The 20,208-nt window shown below is 38.9% G+C and overlaps 1 protein-coding gene across 1 annotated transcript; it reads left to right on the top strand.

The window, feature by feature from the left end:
* Window positions 1-827: 827 nt before the first annotated feature.
* Window positions 828-1,565, top strand: LOC114311065 (uncharacterized). The gene is made up of 2 exons (XM_082918385.1): window positions 828-1,348; window positions 1,463-1,565. Exons 1-2 carry the CDS (start codon window positions 828-830, stop codon window positions 1,563-1,565), a joined length of 624 nt encoding a protein of 207 aa, XP_082774511.1.
* Window positions 1,566-20,208: the final 18,643 nt, after the last annotated feature.

Here is a 20,208-nt window from a genome sequence, read left to right as displayed (position 1 = left end):
ATTTATACACACATTTCTCCAATTGGCTCAGCGTCCAGACATACATGAATGCAGACTTCAAATCAAAGAGCAACCACGTAATAGGCCCCAATACAACCTTCCTACTGCTCTTGAAGTTGCTGCAGTTTTAGTATGTGGCGAAGAAGCTGGAAATTTAAAACCAAGAGATATCATTGTCCAATCAACCAGTGGTCACCTCCTAAATATTTTTGATATTGTCGGATACTATGATCCATTACAGTATCCTCTGTTGTTACCCTACGGTTCATATGGATGGGATGCAAATACCAGAAGTAATGATGGCAAAAAAGTAACATGTTGTGATTTCTATTCTTATATGCTACAAGTAACGACGTATACATAATATTAAAAAATTACTTCGTCGAAGTTATTCAATCTATAATTATTTCGTATAAAATCTTTACTTTTAATTATTTATAAGTATTGAAATAGTATCAATTCAGATTCGCCCTGGTGATCAATCTCTTTTTCTTCGAGGAGGTCGTCTCTTACAGTAGTATGTTGTAGATAATCACATGAAGATTGAGTCCAACAAATTAAGATGGATACGTACTCATCAGAATCACATTCGAGTAGATTTTTATCAAGGTCTTCTAGATGCAGTACATGCTGGTGAAAATTATAGAGGTACAAATTGTCACGTACGATATTACAATTACATGTATGCATGTTTGTTTATATTCATACATACAATTTCTTTTTTCCTTTTGTGAAATATTTGTTTAGGTAATGTTGGTCGTAAAACAATATTGCCATCGTCATTTGTTGGTAGCCCACGAGACATGTAACAGCGATATTAAGATGCAATGGCTCTGGTCCAAAAGTATGGAAAACCTGATCTTTTCCTTACGATGACCTGCAATCCAAAGTGGCCTAAAATTAAAGCTGAGTTGCTACTTGGACAGTCACCACATGATCGTCCTGATTTACTAACAAGAATATTTCATTCAAAATTTGATGAGATGAAGACCGACATTCTTACAAAGCATGTACTCAGGAAGGTTCTGGCATACGCATATGTTATTGAGTACCAAAAAAGAGGCTTACCACATGCCCACATGGTCATTATTTTGGATGAAAATGATAAGATACGCACTCTTGATGATTATGATAACATTGTCAGAGCTGAAATTTCAAACAAGAGATTAGAGCCTAGATTATACAGTGTAGTTCTGAAACACATGATACATGGCCCATGTGGAATGTACAATGAACGGTCCCCGTGTATGACAAATGGTCGGTGCAAAAGACGTTTCTCAAAGCCATTTTCTTCAATTACTACACTTGGAAACGATTCATATCCTCTTTATCGAAGAAGAGAAGGGGAGTCAGTTCCTTTATAGAGTAATCCAAGCGTCTTGGTGGATAATAGTTGGGTCATTCCATACAAGCCATGGTTGCTCTTGAAATATGATTGTCATATCAATCTTGAAATTTGTAGTAGTGTTACAAGTGTGAAGTATTTATACAAATATGTTTATAAAGGGCCTGACCGTGTTGCACTAGAAGTTCGTCAAGGTCCTAATTATGACGAAGTAGAATAGTTCATAGATGGAAGATGGGTTTGTGCTCCAGAAGCATTGTGGAAAATATTCAAATTCCCAATGACCAAAATGACTCCTAGCATAGAACGCCTCCAAATACACTTACCAAATAAGCAGCAAGTGAGGTTTTATACGTTCCGAGACATCACAAATGTTTTAGGTGATGAGTATTATTCCAGAACAATGCTTACCCAATTCTTTCAATTAAATGTTGATGATGAAACTGCAAATCGATACTTATATCGAGAGATATCGCAACACTATAGATGGTGCAATAGCGCAAAGATTTGGTAGTTGAGATTGAACCATCAAAGAGTAATTGGTAGAATTTACATAGTTTCGCCATCAGAAGGGGAGAGATTTTACTTGAGAATTTTACTCAATCATATCCGAAGACCAAAAGCATTCGATCATTTGTTAATGGTTAATGGAATTGCGTACCCAACTTTTAAACAAGCAGCTGAACATCATGGTTTGTTAGAGCATGATGATAGCATACGACAATGTTTGTTAGAAGCTGTAACCATGCACATGCCATCAGCTTTAAGAAGATTGTTCGTTACAATTTTGGTTTACTGTGTGCCAATAGGGGTGCGAAATTTGTGGGATGAAATTTATCCTTACTTGATAGAAGATTACATATCTTCAAACAGTATGAATAATATGTATATCCTTAACAAAACTCTACAAGATATAAACCGTCTCCTGCTACAGCATAATAAGAACATATCAGAATACGATTTGCCTGAGATGACAATGAATTTGGATGATAATTCAACAGTTCCAAAGGTCATACAAGATGAGTTTTCCATTGTAACTCCTTGAGAAGACTTAAATTCTATTGCCACATTAAATAGTGATCAACACTTAGCATTCAATTCAATCATGGAGGCTGTGGAATGCAATACTGGTGCAATTTTCTTTGTGGATGGCCCAGGAGGAACTGGAAAGACATATTTATATCATGCACTATTGGCCTCAGTGAGAAGTCAAGGGAGAATTGCCATTGCAATAGTAACTTTTGGAATTGCAGCTACACTTTTACTTGGTGGAAGGACAGCCCATTCAAGATTCAAGATCCCCTTAAATCCAAAGGCTTCGTCCGTGTGTTCCATTACTAAACAATCAGATTTGGCAGAACTGATTAGACGTGCAACAGTCATCATTTAGGATGAAGCTACAATGACAAATCGTTATGCTTTTGAAGCCTTGAATCGAACACTCATAGACATCACTGGTGTTGATTATCCATTTGGTGGCAAAATTATGGTGTTTGGTGGTGATTTTCGACAAGTACTTCCAATTGTTCCTAAAGGTACAAAAGATGAAACTATTACTGCATCGATAGTCAAATCACCTCTTTGGAGTCACATTCAAATACTTTGTTTAAACCAAAACATGCTCTCTATAAATGACCAACAATTTGGTGAATTTCTTTTATCTGTTGGAAATGGTGTACAACCTACCATTATAGATGAAATGATCAACGTACCAACATCGATGGCAATACCATGGAATGGCGAAGAATCAATAGTTCAACTATTAGAAGAAATTTATCCTGATATCATAAACCATTCTTTTGACGCCGAGTATATGGTTAGTAGGGGCATAATAACTCATCACAATGAAGATGTTGACAAGCTCAATGAGAAAATCATTCAGAGATTTCCAAGAGAATCAAGAGTGTACCACTCATTTGATAAAGTTGAAAATGATACCCAAAATTTGTATCAACAAGAGTTTTTAAATTCCATTTCACCAGGAGGAATGCCCCCACATGCATTGCATTTGAAAGTTGGAGCCCCAATTATGCTTTTGAGGAATCTTGACCCTTCTTCTGGTTTGTGCAATGGCACAAGGCTACTGTGTCGAGCTTTGAACGATAATTTCATAGATTTAGAGATTTTAACAGGACATTTCAAAGGCACGAGAGTTTTCCTACATTGCATTCCATTAAAGGCTCCGGAAAACTTAAAACTTCCATTTGAAGTGACTCGCACACAATTTCTAGTTCGGCTTAGTTTTTCTTTGACGATAAATAAATCACAAGGTCAAACAATTCCACATGTGGGAATTTACCTTCCGGATCATGTATTTAGTCATGGACAACTATATGTTGCTTTATCTCGAGGGGTGTCAGATCAAACAACGAAAGTCTTGGTTAAAAAGGGTTTAGTTAATAATGAAGAAGGAGTGTATACCCGCAATGTAGTCTACAAAGACGTTTTGTTACCAAATTATTGATACATGAGGTATGTACTAAATATGTTCTTATTCAGCTTATATTATGTCATTTCTTAAAATCTACAATTAATATTGTGAGACCATGAAATATCCTCTCACATGGATGTTGTAGAGATCCAACGAAGAGAAGAGCTTTACCCCTGTAGATCTGTAATGAGGAATATAGTCGGTGCCACCCAATCGGGGTTGCCGACCGGGAGTACTCTGATGATGAAGTTAGTCCTTGAATCAAGAAATAGTATTTATATATATGAGAAGGGGTGTGTGTTTTGTGGAGGGAGATCAGACATACCTTCCACTTGGGATGGGATATTTATTTGGGCTGGACCCATTGTGGGCTTTGTTTGGGTTAGGCCCAATAAGCTAGTACCTATATTTTTCTGGCTCCCACAATTGTCCCAAAACTTTCATTGTCTTCAGTAGGAGGAATGAGAGTTTTTATTACCGAGTTATATTGTTCAAATAGATGCTAGGTCATTTGACAAAGAATACATTTGATAAATGAATAAAATGTATGAATGAATGACTCCATGTATGCTTGAATGTATGTATAAATATACATATGTCATGAATGTATGTGTAAATGTATATATGTCTTGAATGTATGTATAAATGTATATAAGTCTGTCATAGGATGAGGGGGGGTGAGCTAAAACCCAGAAAGGAATACAAATAAATCATAACGATAGGCCGTGGTATTTTAACCCCCGGGCATAGGTGTAGGCTGCAGTATTATAACCCCCGGGCATGGGTGTCGGCCGCGGTATTCTAACCCCTGGGCATGGGTGCCGGCCGGGGTATTCTAACCCCTGGGCATGGGTGTAGGCCTTTGCTAACGGCTCTCTGTGCCGAGTGCGAAGATTGCGCTGTACTCGAAGACTTTTGCTGATTTTAAGTGTCAACCAAGTGCTAATACGGCAAGGACTTTGAATAATGTATCCTGTATCGAATAAGGTGGACGTGTTAATCACCAATAATATTGCTCTGCTTGTTTGGAATTGCCAAGTAGATATTGGGCCAACTATTTAATTGTCGAGTTGTTCAGTTTGCGTTTAGTCCAAGGTAGACTTGCCCCATTGCTTTCGAATGACAGGTGTTAGTCGGAAGGACTGTAGATTCCCATTGCCCTATGTTGCAGGGAAGATTCGACTTTGGTAAAATGACGGCGCGCAAAAATATGCAAGCTGCCGACTGCCAAGTGTGTAATGTATTGCCCCAAAACGGGCGCTTGCGTCAAGCTGTGTGAAAAGGAGCGGGAGCTTATAACTCAAGTAGACGTCGTTGTGATGTTTATACCAAGTTAGCCGAGTATGTATGCATATCAAAGGTGCCGAGATGATGATCGGCTGATGTGCCCCAATTGGAAAGCAAAAAATTGACTGATGTCCCAGTGGGCAATTGTTTTGCCAAATAATGTTGTTAGGTAAATAAAGTTGCCGAATACTTTGGCCAATGTTGCTGCATAAAGTTTGACAAATAATGTTGCTTAGCCGAATAAGCTTGTTTCACCGAAAGGTTGGTCAGCTACACTTGGGTCGGTGATTGTGCTGATCTTTTGGTCAGTGATTTTTCTTAGCTTCGCGGTGCGTCGGCATCCCTTCGGAGTTGGATTTGCTAAGAACTTGGTTGGCAATGGTTGCCAATTTATTGAAGTTGAGTTTCTTCTTCAACGTATATTTGCCCTCATTGCTTTTGAATAAGATTGGTTATTCGGAAGAAATAAAATTGACTGGGGCCAAAATTTCCGAATAGGCCGATAAAAATTTGAAACGGACTCCGTGCCCTTGTTCGGTGCCGCAGTGATATCGGAATGAAGCCAAGACAAAGTGGGGTGTCTGGTGATATGATCAGGGAAAACGGAGGATTATATCCTCGCCCCAAGATACTGTTGCTGAAATTGCATGCCGATCAATTAAACTACCAAGTGGCCGAATCGAAAACGCCAAGTGAGAGTTGTTTATTGAGTTCGACGATAAGTGTGAAGCCAATTAAATTGTACCATTGTCATGGAATTAGTTGGAAAATTACTTCCATTGTCGTGAATATGTAACATTGGATCGCCGTTGGCACATTGCTTGCAAATGACGTTAGGTATTCGGAAGAAATTTAGATTGGACGTTGGCCAATATTGACGAGAATTAAGCCGAGAACAAAGTATAGTTGCCCTACTGCGCTCAATTGTGTGGTTATTCGAAAGGAATCCAAAATAGACTTGAGCCAAAATTGCCGAATGATGCAGGTTGTTATAGTGGCGGGAAGACGCCAAAATTGTTGAATGCGGCATTGATCAAATGCTAGGTTTCGCGGCAAAAGTATTATTTGAGTTGCGATATGTGGCACTGCATATAAAATCAACAAATTTTGGGTATGGAATTTGCAAAATCAGACCGTACTGATGTGCTCAGAATGCTTCAAATAGTTGGAAACAACTATGGGATCGCTGTAATCGGACTCCTGATGGCATAGTTATAGCCAAAATGGATCTAACGGCTCAGATCAACAGGGTGTAATGCAACCGCGAAGCACAGGATTGTTTCTTCATATCTTGCTGGGTTGTCTGCTCCAACGAAAGAATTCATTTTCTGGGCAAACTTTGATAAGCTCGTATGGCTTTGTTTTAGCTTCGATTTTGACACGGTTTATTGCGTTGGACTCGTCTTAATCAGTACTTCACAATGGTATGATCAAAACTTGAGTTTGATAGCTTTTGAAATTTCAATTTACGGAACGTGTGAGCCGTTTCACAACTTTTGGCGGACTTGGGTTGCTTCTTGGCTTCTCAAGTTGGTGCGTTTGGACTCTTTGAGCCGATTCGAATCTTGTGGTATGTTCAGATGTGGATTTCGGCAAGCCGAGATGCTAATTCCATGCCGAGATATTAGTGCCGAATAAGTGAAAACTTTGCCGAAGAAGTGTAAACTGTAGGCAAGGAATGTGCCGAATAAGAAATGTTGTGGTGTAATTTTTGCCGAATAATTTGCCGAAGTCGAATTGATCATATGCATGCAGCATTCATAATGCCAATAAGTTTTGGTGCCGAATAAGTTGACAATAATTAGTCGGAAAAGGTTGCCGTATAAAGTGTGATGTACTGCCGAATAAGATTGATGAATTGATAATGGCCCAGGTGGTGCAAAGTCGAATTCTTCATGCAACAAGACTTGAAAATGTAGATTTTGTAGATTCAAACTCCTGACTTTGGGCCCTTGTATCTCCTTCATTTGACGTCCGATTGGCCTCATTTTTGCGGCATTGGATTCATCACTCGAGCTAGTGTGCATTCCACTTTTCAGACGCATCGGTCCACCCTGGGTTGGATGCTGTTGGACCTCCGAAAGTTGACCAAAAATAAGATTGATCAAGCCCCCCCTCCCCCTGTTTTTGTGTTCGTTTGTGTTCGGCTTGGCGATTGGGGTATGGTTGCGCAATGGTTGGAAGACGAATCTTGGCACTTTGATTTGCCGAATCACCTGGTCAGCGACAACTCCACCCTTGACTAGCTAGAAATTAAAGATTGTCGATAACAGTGCTAGAAAGAGAGCTGTGGTCGACTATTGATGTAAAGTATTGACTCAGTATATAATTCATGATGTCTTGTGAATGAAGTAACCCATGATGCATTGAAGAAACAAGCGGATAACTTGGACGCTGATTTCAAATGCGAGTAACTTGTGCACGATATTTGGCTCGTAATGGCATTGTTCTTCTTGTCCTTGTGCTCATAGATCACGTTGGTTGGGGAGTTGGTAGATACTTGGCAAAGTTTTGAGCTTGATTGTTGCTTAGTCGGCTATGCAACTTGGTGATACCTGGCGAAGTCGATTTGGTGTTAACGAATGTATTGCTAGAACTAATGTAATGAAGTTTCATTGTTGAGTCGTTGTTTCTATAGGAAGAAATGTCCGCTAAAATATGCTTGATAAAAAGAGAACCAGAAGAGATTTGGTTCTTGGCACCACGGCCATAGCCGACATGATTGAAGATATGGTGAAGTCGCCAAGAGGTGTTGTGGAGTCATCATTGGGATTTATCAATATCATTCGACGCTGCGACGTCGCCAAGTAGGCGTAGTTTTAATAACCGGATCTTGAGTTTGTAAACTTATGATCATTACATAAAGATTTTGTAGATGATTCAGCAAGCTTGTTATGGGTGCCATCAATTTCTTCCCAGAATGTAGGGGCTTTTCGATATACCGAAACTATTGGTTGGCAACTTCTCTCAGCTTCACGATGTGCCGAATCACTTGGTCGGCAAGACTTCTTTATGTATATCTTCGGTTTTGTCGAGATTTTGGTTGGCATCGACGTAAGCCATTCATGACAATTAAAGTTGCCTCTAGATCTAACTGTTTGAATTTATATACATATATAGATATATATATATATATATATATATATATGGCTAGCCAAAAATCACAATTAATTAAATAAGAATAATAATTTGTTCGTTCTCATAACTCATGGTCCATTCTAGAGAGACGAAAATTGAAGACCCAGCCTTGGATTCCACAGAAAGCTTTAGCATAGGTACACGTGTGTACATGTTAAGGATCAACGTTAAGCTAAGTTTTGAGAGACAAAGAATAAATAAATAAATGGGCAGACCCATGTATGAATTTAGTCGAATAACTTTATTGAATTGCCGAAAAGATGTTGGCACCCAGAAAGGTGTAAAACCCATTTTTAGAGAGAGAAAACAGTTACTAACTTTATCTTGTTTTGACAACCTTTCTAAGCAATATGAATATTCAACAATGTTTTGATCAAATCTGTGATCATAAATAGATACATACATAGATGTGTATATATATAAATATATATATACCTGAACTTTAGCAAAAAACACAATCAGAATGAAAGAAGCCAAAAACCCAGTTGTGGGCCGTATTACTTGGGATTGATTTTGCTTTTGTAGAAAGTGCACTGACCTCAAAGAAACCAATATATGTTTACTTACAGCAGTATATTTGTTGTGTTCTTCGTCGATCTCATTCAATCGTTCCCACAGACGGCGCCAATTGTGAGACCATGAAATATCCTCTCACATGGATGTTGTAGAGATCCAACGAAGAGAAGAGCTTCACCCCTGCAGATCTGCAATGAGGAACATAGTTGGTGCCACCCAACCTGGGTTGCCGGCCGGGAGTACTCCGATGATGAAATTAGTTCTTGAATCAAGAAATAGTATCTATATTTATAAGAAGGGGTGTGTGTTTTGTGGAGGGAGATCAGACATACTTTCCACTTGGGATGTGATATTTATTTGGGCTGGACCCATTGTAGGCTTTGTTTGGGTTAGGCCCAATAAGCTAGTACCTATATTTTTCTGGCTCCCACAAATATACTTATAATATATCTTCATATATTTATTGATTGTAGGAATACTTGAAAAAATAAAGCTACTTCAGCTTTGGGAGAATTATCAAGAGGAAGCAAATATGGTTGCAGATAAGAAAGTTAAAAATCAGGTATTGGCTTCACTTATGTTCAAAAAATAATGTTTGTAAAATTTTTGCTATTTAATCTAACAAAATTCACATATATTTTGAGTTTGACTATACCTTTTAAATTAATGTAGGTCAAACAGTTCTCCATATACAGTCTTGGATGGAAGGTCTCTATTAAAGTTGATAAAAAACAATTGGGAAAATTAATTGTGCGAGAGCTTTTGAGGCAACAACAACATCGGTATAATAATGTGTTTGTGGCATTTTATATGAATAATTTCAATATGTTACATTTGCTAATAGTTATTGTAATCTTTTTATAGAAATCCTATCATATCTGATAGAGCAAGTATATGCAGCAAAGACAATATGGACATATATGTGGTAAAAGATCAAGTCTTATGAACTTTACTACTACGCTCCATATATTCATATTTGTGAATTTACAAATTAATTTTAGATTTTATAAATTTTTCAAACAATCAACTTACACGGAAGTGAGATATTTTTCCTCAATTTTATAGGCAACGAATGAAACAAAAATTAAAAGCTTACAAATATATGTGCAACATTGTTACAAGGTAATCTACTTATAGGTTTGTATGTATAACTAAAGTTACGTACTTCATTTTCGGTCAATTCCATCTTATTTTTTGTAGTTTAATGTTGTCATAGATCTATGGCAAAAATTGCATCAAAACAATTTGAAGAGATCATTGAACGTGACATTTGATATGAACGATGTCAATCTATGTCGATATATAAGTTTTTAATTTTTAGATTTTGTTTACAAAAAATTAACACAATAATTACCTTTTGTGTCTTTATACATGTGTGAGTGAATTTCCGATCACATTGCCAACTTAGTATTCAGCTGGAGAGTACTGGCAGAATAGATGACACCTGGCTGACCTGTAACAGAAAGAGAAGATTCCGGCGGTGGTTCGTCCACCCGGGGGCACTCCGATGATCAAGTCAATATATCTCTCAAAGATAATCAATTGCTAAACTCATTGTTCTGAATATAAATTGCGTACCTTAGATCCATCTGTGGTGCCTTTCTTTTATAGCTAACTCAATCCTAGTCCCTATAGAAGCCTAGCTTCAATGGACTTTAGCTCAGTGCTTATCCTGGACTCTTCAATAGATAGAGATAAACTCTCTAAGAGTGTTATCCTTATCCATGCTGAAGTCCTTTCTCATTCTAGGACTCTTGTGCCTTATCCGCTCATCTTGGATTCCGATATCTTCGGAGATAATCTCGGCCTAGCTGAGATGATCTCGGCGTCATAACCAAGACACGTGGCACCTCGGCTGACACGTTGGCATCACCTTGGCCACGTGTTGGTACTCTAAAAATGTATCCCCACAACTGTCCCCTAGGTTCTATTACCTCGGCATTCTAAGGTGATGGAACCTATACTGGTACTTTCTACCAATACATCGGCTTAAAGTATCTTGCCGAGATCATCGTCAAGGCCGACATGTCTCTTTAAACAATAAGGACCCTAAGAGCTCTTTTACACATATGAGCTGTCATACACAATAACTCAACCGTTTTAGCCACGTATCTTTCCCTTATTAGATCGTGCTTGTGACGCGCCTGTAAGCCGTCTCGCGCCTGCGTGCGCCGTCTGACGAATCCGTCGTTCTAGGCTCATTAATTTTATTTTTCCGCCATTTCAAGTTTTAATAAATCTTTTTCCCCTCTTCTATCTTTTCATATTTCTCCATCGTTTCTGAGGCTTTCTTTCTCTCTGGTTTTGTCAAATCCTCCATTGTTCCAAGCTTCCAAAGCTCTGCAACTTGCTCCGTCCATCTCCTCCGGCGAGGTTCTTGCTAATCTTTTTCGCAGCTGCCGTTCGTCTGACCTCAGCAAACTCAACACCGGCTTCTTTTCTTTGGTGAGTTTACTGTTTCTCCTAATTTCAGTTCTTGATGCTCTCCATTACTCATTGCCATTACGGCTTTGTTCAAACATTCGATTTGCGAATCATATATCTGAACGTGTTTATTTCACGACTTTGCTCTTGCCCATGTCTTGAGTATACGTACTGCTCACAATTTTTTTGCACTTTTGCCACTGTTCTTGGCTTCGTGCCCCTGTGCATACTCTTTCACAGTGTTCTTGATAGTTTCATTACTGTTCTTGATTCTGAAACACGTTCCTATTTTCTGTTTTCCGTGTTTTTGCCAGATCCTTGCCTCCAATCTTTGTTTCCATAGATCTAGATTTGGAATTTGTTGGTAGAACCCACAAATTCTTAGGAAAAACTGAAACGTATTCAGTCGTCAATTTTAGCCGAGGTCATTCAAAATCATCACAAAACATTCCCTTCCGAAGTCTCACACCTTTCACTTAAACCGATATTATGGATATGTGGAGGCATAGGGTAGACACCCCGACCAAGCTAGAATACTTTAGGCGAGAGTTTTCCATCCCTGCCGACGTGAATCTGAGGTTGGCTGGGGAGGATGACTCTATCATGCCCACAGCTGATTCTAGGCCCCTCACAGTTGTAGCTTTCATCGAGTGCAGACTTCGGCTCCCACTTGATATCCTTTTTTATGAGATAATCCATTATTATAAGTTGAACCCAATGCAGCTTGTCATCAATTCCTACCGAGTCATAAATGGTATAATTGCTTTAGCCAAACAAGAAAATGTTAGGGTTACCTTAGCCGACATCTAATATTGCTATACCATGTGTGGCCTCAAAAAAGATACAGGCTATGTTTACTACCTAAACCGAGGTCTACAGAGTACAAAATTATTGCCGACCTCCCAGACTCCAACAAGGGAGCTGGGGATGGTTACTTCATCACCTCAGGAAACTGGGAGTTCACTCCAGACAAGGACCTCCACTTCTATCCTCTTCCTCGAACAGTTTTTGTAGAGGGTAATAGTAAGAGCCCTGTGCTCATACTTACTTTTTTTTAAAGTCTTCAATACTTTGTTTATTCTAATGTCTGTTTTTTCTTGCAGCTCTTCCAAAACTAGAAAAAGGCTTCCGAAAGTCTTTTTTCCCCAGCAAAGGTTTGAAGAAGCTACTGGACCTTCCAGTCCACAAGCGCAAAGCTCCCCTGCTACTCAACTTTATCCCGACCTATAAGTCGGTTCTTCCCGACATTCCAAAGAAGAAGAAGAAGAGTCTGTCTCCTCCTTCCGCCACAACTCCTCAAGCTGCCTCCTCATCTTGGCCAGATCAAGGATCGACCTCTGATCCAGCTGAGTAGCCGTCTACCTCGGCTCCATATCTGATCCCGATATCCCAACACCGTCGACGACGTCGAACAGTTTTTGCTGCTGAAATGGGCCGCCAAAAAGCAGTCGCTAAGGATCTTTTGGCCAATATTCCTGATTCAGTTGATGCCCAATCTGCGCTAACCCACCCAAAGCCAAAGACAAAAAGGATCAAGAAGGCTCAGCCAAAGGCAACGGTGACTCAGATTGACACTGAGGACACCTTGCCAATCTCCAAATTGGCTGAGAGCGATAAGTCTCATTCTGCCATTGAGAAGAGGCCTGCCGAAGCCCAACCATCCGAGTCTACCCGATTAAAGAGGCCGAGGTCATCCGCTACAACTACCTCAGGGTCTCGAAAGCACGATTCCCCCTAAGCCCCCCAAATCACACTAGGGAATAAACCAGTTAGGGCTAACGATAGCGCTGATGACATTAATGTCGACATTGCCCTTAGTACCGCTCTGCTTCTTCTTGGCGATCTCGACCGAAACGCCGAGTTGAGTGAATATGAAACTATGCTCTGATGCTCCAACGCTCTGTTCAAGTAAGTGTCTTTATTTGGCAATTTTTCTTTCTTTTTCTTTTTTATACTTTAAAAAATTTTGTAAGAACTTCTGCTTTGTTTTATTTGTTCTTAGGCAATCGAGCATGCCCATTCCTTCTCAGTACAATCTTTTGAGAACCGGAAGGAGCTGGCCGACAAGAAGAGGGAGGTCTCCAGTCTGCAAAAGACTAATAAAAACTTGCAATCAAAGATGAAGACCTTGGAGGATCTAGCCGAGGTTGCTATCAAAGCTCAAAATGATGCCGAAGAAAAGGCAGAATCCGTCGAGGCCATCAGCAAGGTTCTCGAGACCTAGAAAAGAGAGGCCGAGGAAAAGATGTCCCAGGCCCAGAAAGAACTTCAGGGTGCCCTGGCCACAAAAGAAGCTGAAGTCAAGGCCGCCAACGAGAAAGGATATAATGAGGGGGTGGCTGATGTCACGGTAGATTATGAAAAACAAGTAAAGCAGACATGCAACAAGGGTTTCACCATTGGTTGGATGACTTTACTAAAAAAGGTCGAAATCCCTGATGACTCCCCTTTCAAGAACACCGACGTCCTTCCTCCACCATTCCCCCCAACTCCAAGCCAATCCGACGACGATTCTGAGTCGGAGGAGGAGGTTTTGGTTAGGAAATCAAAAGAAGCTGCTGGGGCCAAGTCCCCTACTCAAAATGAGCAAGTCCTAGACTTGACTCAAGATGAGGAGGGTGAGGAGGTTCCCAAGGATGCCACTCCTAAGAAGGCATCATCAGATGTGCCTTTTGTCGACAAGAGCCTCGATCATACCCTTCAAGAAATAGATGCCGAGCTTGCGGCTGAGAAGGCTGCCAAGATGTCTTCTCGGCAGTCTTCTGAACTTCAAACCCAACCATCTGCTGTTGCTGGGGAGTCTTAATTTTGATGTCTTTTTTCTTCATTCTTCATTTTGTGCCTTGCACTTTGTTTTTTCTTTTTTTTAAAAACAATTTAAGCTCTCCATGTGGCCGATGTGCCTCCTTTTGATTGTTAATACAACTTCCTTTTATGCATGCTTGTATTCTTCTCTTTACTGTTCTTTGTATGATTCCATACTTAGAATATTTTGAATTTCTTCAATATGTACTCTATTTGTGTAATTTTTTGGGGGTCAAATACCTCGGCTATACCCACCAACAGTTTACATCGGCAAGTATATAAATACTCAGTTTTGGCCTTTAACTTGTAAAATTTTCATAAATTTCAACAAGTGTTGGGCATAACCTTAGTTTAACTTCAACTTGTAAACTTTTCTCAAGTTTCAACAAGTGTTAAAACCATTTTTCTTCTCTCTGCCTCCTAATGTGAACCTAAGTTCCACTTGGGTTCTCATTATATATGTATTCCAGAAACAACGTTATGTATTTTTATCAGTCACAAGTGTATAAACAAATAAATCAGGCTAAAACTTTATTTATTTACTTCGGCAAACACCTCAATATTTGCTCTCAGAAACGCCTCCAACTCTTTTTCCTCTTCTTCGGCTAAGCCCGAGCCGAGAAAAAAGAAGCGTTCTTCATCCCCCTCCTGGACGAGGATTTTCTTTAGTGCTTCTTCACTCTTCTCGGCTGGCTCTTTGTCAACATCCTCTAGGACTTCCACGTCCTCGTCTTTGATCTCTGCCTTCTTTGGTTCTCGTATGCTGCAGGTGGATTTCATTGCTGCCATGGAGCAGTTCTTTGCCTGTAGCTGATCTCCTCTAACCTCCTCTATCCCATGCTCTGTTGAGAACCGTAATAGTTGATGCAGTGTTGAAGGAACAGCCCCCATTGCGTGTAACCATGGCCTTCCCAAGATAATGTTGTAAGGGGAGGGTGTGTCGATTACGGTGAACTCTGTTGTTATCTTCTTCGTGCCAGCCTGCACATCTAAGCTTACTGCTCCCAATGGCCATGTCGGCGTTCCATTGAACCCGATCATTGGGCCATTAGATTGTTCCATGTCGTCTGGGTGAAGGCCCAGCTCCTTGTAACATCTGACATACATGATGCCGCAAGAGCTGCCTTGGTCAATCAGGATACGCTTCACTTGGCACTCCCCAACCTGGAGAGATACTACCAAGGCGTCGTTATGCGAATGTTGTACTATCTCAAGGTCGGCTTCAGTAAAAGACACTACTGGTCTTTGGCACTCCTCTGCCCGATGTCTCTTCTCCCCGATTCGGTAGATATACCGTAGGTGCTTTACCTTTTGGGTCTCTCCCTGAATTTCGTTTTCGTTGACCTTCGAGTGAATTACATTAATTACCCGAGGTCCTCCAGCCTGAGGTTGTTGTGCTGGGAGAGGCGGAGCTGCTGGTGCCTGAGGTAGTCTTGCCTGTTCTTCCCTTGTCATGGCCTCATCGACAAAGTCTCTCAGATGGCCTTGCCTCACCAGGTCTTCTAAGTGTGTTTTCAGGGCTCTACAACACTGAGTCATGTGCCCATCTTCATTGTGGTAAGCACAATGTCTGCCAAGGTTTCTTCCCATAAACTCTCCTAGTGCCCTCGCTGGTGCTCTGAAATAGGGTTGGCTCTGAGTTTTGTCCAGGACTTTGTGAATCAGGATTCGGAACACAGTTGTAACTGCCTGTGTAGTCCTTGGTCCTATCTCTTGCTTGCTGGATCTATTGTTACCTTGGCCTCACTTCGGCGAGCCGTTTCCTTTTTCTTGCTTTGTCTCCTTTGTCTCCGACGTATCTTCCTCAGCTCTAGCATACTTCTCAATTCTAGCCATGAGCTCTTCCATGCTTTTTGGCAATGTCTTTGCCAATGACTTCCGTAGAGCGCAATCATCTTTCAGGCCGTTCTTAAAAGACACGACCTCCACCTCTTGGTTGCATTCGGGTATTCTGTTGAGCACCTCATAGTATCTTTTTGCATAGGCCCTAAGGCCTTCATCCTTATTGATTCTCAGAACCATCAATGCGTCCACCCTTAATGGCTGTAATTTATTTGTCACGAACCTGGCCACAAACATCTCGGCCAGGCTTTCCCAGGTCTTCACACTTCCCTTTGCTAGTTTTTGGAACCAATCTGATGCAATCTCCCCGAAGGATGAGGGGAACACTTTACAGAGCAACGGTTCGTTTCCATTATACAATGCCATTGAGTTCAAGTATAATCCAACGTGGAAGTTGGGGTTTGACTTACCATCGTGTATTTGGAACCTCGGCATACTGAATCTCTTCGGTGCCTCAAATTTGTCCAACTCCACTGAGAATGGTGTTCTCGGCTTAACAGGTGAAGTTACCTCGGCATCGGCATTATGTTGTTTCCTCTTGAGGTAATCTCTCAAGTCTTCCTTGCTCCGCCCAGGAGCTCGACTATCTCCCGACTTCATCCTTTTCGGCATACTACTCTCAGCTTCATTGTGGGCCCTTTTCGACCTTTCTCCATGGATTGTGTCGAAGCACAGCTCCTGCCTTTGAACGTGCCGAAGTTCTCTGGGGTCTGCTTCTTTAGTGCGATGTGTCCTTCGTGACTCTTCTCTCCTCGACTCTCCTCGCCCGACCTCCCTGGAAGGCCGATGAGAGTGTTTTTCGCTTCTAGTGTGCTGAGGGGCTATTGGGATTGGTTTCTGCCCTCCCTTCTGGGCATTGGCTGCTGAAATCGGCGTGTCCTGCAGCGAAAATGGTGGCTGCATGACGTTATTTTGCATCATAAAATTGACGACCGATTGCAGGTCTGCCAACTTGTTTGCCATCTCTTTCACCTCTTCGTCTCTCCGCAGGTATCTATCCTTCCATACCTGGAGGTCATTCTCGTTGTAGTATCCGCTTCGATCTGGTTTCTTTGGCACGTCGACATCCTAGCCTACGTCTTTCTTGCCGTGATTCTGGTTCTGAGTCTCCTCATTGCGACCATCTTCCTCCACGTTTGGGTCAACGTGTTTACCACTCCCAGCAGGGATTTCGTCCCCAACCTTATCCTTCTGTCCGTCACTGGCTATCTATTGTTTTTTTCTTTCCCACAGACGGCGCCAAATTGTGTGAGTGAATTTTCGATCACACTACCAACTTAGTATTCAGCTGGAGAGTACTGGCAGAATAGATGACACCTGGCTGACCTACAACAGAAAGAGAAGATTCCGGTGGTGGTTCGTCTACCCGGGGGCACTCCGACGATCAAGTCAGTATATCTCTCAAAGATAATCAATTGCTAAACTCACTGTTCTGAATATAAATTGCGTACCTTAGACCCATCAGGGGTGCCTTTCTTTTATAGCTAACTCAATCCTAGTCCCTATAGAAGCCTAGCTTCAATGGACTTTAGCTCAGTGCTTATCCTAGACTCTTCAATAGATAGAGATAAACTCCTTAAGAGTGTTATCATTATCCATGTTGAAGTCCTTCCTCATTCTAGGACTCTTGTGCCTTATCCGCTTATCTCGGATTCTGATATCTTCGGAGATAACCTCGCCCTAGCCGAGATGATCTCGACGTCATGACCAGGACACGTGGCACCTCGGCTGACACGTCGGCATCACCTTGGCCACGTGTTGGTACTCTGAAAATGTATCCCTACAATACATAATAAGCCAATTATAAAACCAAACTTATGTATAATTATGCCTCATAATGTAAAATATAATTTTAATCAATGTATACTATTAGCAATCTTATGATAAATATATCTTATATATTTTTCTTTTTCTTTTTTTGCAAGATTTGCAGGATCTCTGGTCTCATGTTATCAAATTTAGATTTTATATGAATTTTTATTGTACAGCTTTTTTAGTTAAGATTAGTAAATATTTCAATTTTTAAAACACGTGTACATATTGTAATGTGCATATGTTTTATTTATCAAATACGTTAATATCAAATGTTACATTGTACATAATTATTCATATGGTTTATATGTATATTGTTAGAAAAAATAATATCAAAATTATATTATAATTTTAAACAATTTTGCACACGCATCGCGTGTGCCTGGACGCTAATACATATATATGATATGCAATGCACATCTACGAATTTTCTGATTTTTGAAATTATAGGAGTTTTAATTGGATACTCAAATGGAGGTGTTTGTGGTCCTCAAATCAAAAACCTCCTAACGGTTCAAAATTATGAGAGCACAATGTACATATGGTAATTGGGACGGTTGCATGAGTCAACCGTCATGAATCAAAAAAAGAATGACACAACTGTCTAGACGGCACCTCACAAGCGTCATAAATGGCGTAAATGGAATCGAAATGGAAGTATATAAGAAATGTAATATACGTTTATTTTTTTAAGGTATTTATGACAAGATTATGGTAATATTATTGTTTGATTAATTTAAAAACAATTGAAATGGAAGTATATAAGAAATGTAACTTTTCTTCAATCCGTTTATTTGGGCTGGATTGCATAGTTTGCTTGAAATGAATTCATCTTAGTAATTAAATTATTTGTCGCGTTAGGCTCACTGAAAAGAGTATTGATTCAAAAAATAAAATTAATTGAATATTATTAACCACATGAATGGATCACAAAATAATATAAAAGAAATAGACAAATATATAATTTTTCTAAAAAAAAATTATCACTTTTTCTCCAAGATTTTGGCTTCGTTTGGGAAGTGGGTTGGCTTTTTGGTTTTTTTGAATTTTTTTGTGAGAGAAAGAATGTAACGATTATGGGTTGAATGTGATATTTTGTCTTATTAGGTTAAAAAATTTATTCTGTGTGTTTGGTTTGAGTTTTCTGGATTAAATTTTTTAAAAATTGAATTTTTTTGTTTTCGTATTTTTTTGTTTTTAGTGAATATTTTTAAAATTTTAAACAATTTTTTTACTTTTTTAGATATACCTTACTTAGATATATCTAAAAAGTAAAAAAAAATGTGAAAAAATATTTTTAAAAATTAAGAAATACATAAAAATACAAAAAAAGTACTGAATTCTTGTATTTTTTTTGTATTTTTGGTATTTAGTGAATTTTTTTTAAAAAATTTATAATTTTTTTACTTTTTAGGTGTATTTATGTTAGGTGTGTCTAAAAAGTAAAAAATTTGCATAAAATATTAAAAAAATTCAGTAAAAACAAAAAAACACAAAAAATAAGAAAGTAGAATTTTCTGAAAACTGTTTTTAAAAAAATGAAACCCAACATTGTGATTTTATTTTTTATGACAAAAATAACTAAAAAAGCCCCAAGTTAGGCTTCCCAAACGAAGCCTAATGTAATTAGGCCAAGTTTGGAAAGACTAAAAAATTGCACTTTTTGTCTTTTTGGACTAAAAAATTGAGGTTAAAAATATAAATGTTTGGGTTAACTTTTTGACTTTTTATTGAAAAATGTGTAATAAAAAATTATAAAAATTGATTTGTAGGGAAAAATTTGAATTGGGAGTTGTGCAGCCGTAATTGTTGACTTTTGATGAATAGTGTTAACTTTTTAACTTTTTGAGTAACTTTTTGACTTTTTAGCTTTTTTTGAAGTCCCCAAACTTAGCCTTAGTCTTGGTAACATTTGTAAGTCAATTAATTTAAATTATTGGATTAAAAAAAATATATTAATGGTGTTTGGTTACAATTTTATACAACTTGTTTAACTTTTTTTTAACTTATTTATTAGTCTCAAAAGGTGAGATTTTATTTAACTATAATTTATAGTTTGTTTTACCATAGTTTTTTACCTTTTTTACTATAGTTAAAAAATTTCTCTCTTTTGTATTAATTATAACTTTTGAGGGCATATTGAATACACAACAAAAAGTTATGTCACAACCTATTTAATCCAACACATTTCAACTTTTTTTTTTTTAAGATTATAATATGAAAGTTTAAATTTTTTAAGCTGATAATTTTTTGTTCAATAAATTCTTTTAAGCTAATAATTTAAAATTTAATAATTATAAAACTAACTTATAAACAGTATCAAACAGAGCTTTGTACGATTAGATCAATTTTTTGAACTTTTTCATAAACAATCTTATAGACCAACTTTACAAAACTGAGTATTTTAGTACAAGGACGAAAGCCTACAACAAGAAAATTGTACTGACTAATCCAAATAAATAAGGAAAATGACTCAGAGCTCGAAACGGCTTGAATTTTTTTTTCCTTTTCAAGCAAAGGAGCTCTGCACAAACAGAGGGAAGAGAAGAGGAGAAAGAGGGAGAGAAGAGAGGAGGAAGAGGAGAAGAGAAAGAGGAGGAGGCAGCAC

The sequence above is a fragment of the Camellia sinensis genome, chromosome 1, assembly GCF_055761805.1.
Source record: "Camellia sinensis isolate YWXY chromosome 1, ASM5576180v1, whole genome shotgun sequence".
NCBI lineage: Eukaryota > Viridiplantae > Streptophyta > Magnoliopsida > Ericales > Theaceae > Camellia > Camellia sinensis.
Note: the sequence above shows the minus strand (reverse complement) of the source record. Positions and strands in the feature narration are given on the sequence as shown.

Excerpts from the sequence above, each read along its gene's own strand:
- LOC114311065 (XM_082918385.1), top strand. The coding sequence starts at position 828 with ATGGCTCTGGTCCAAAAGTATGGAAAACCTGATCTTTTCCTTACGATG. Across the intron at positions 1,349-1,462 it reads TATCGAAGAAGAGAAGGGGA|TAGTGTTACAAGTGTGAAGT; the intron begins GTCAGTTCCTTT and ends TGAAATTTGTAG.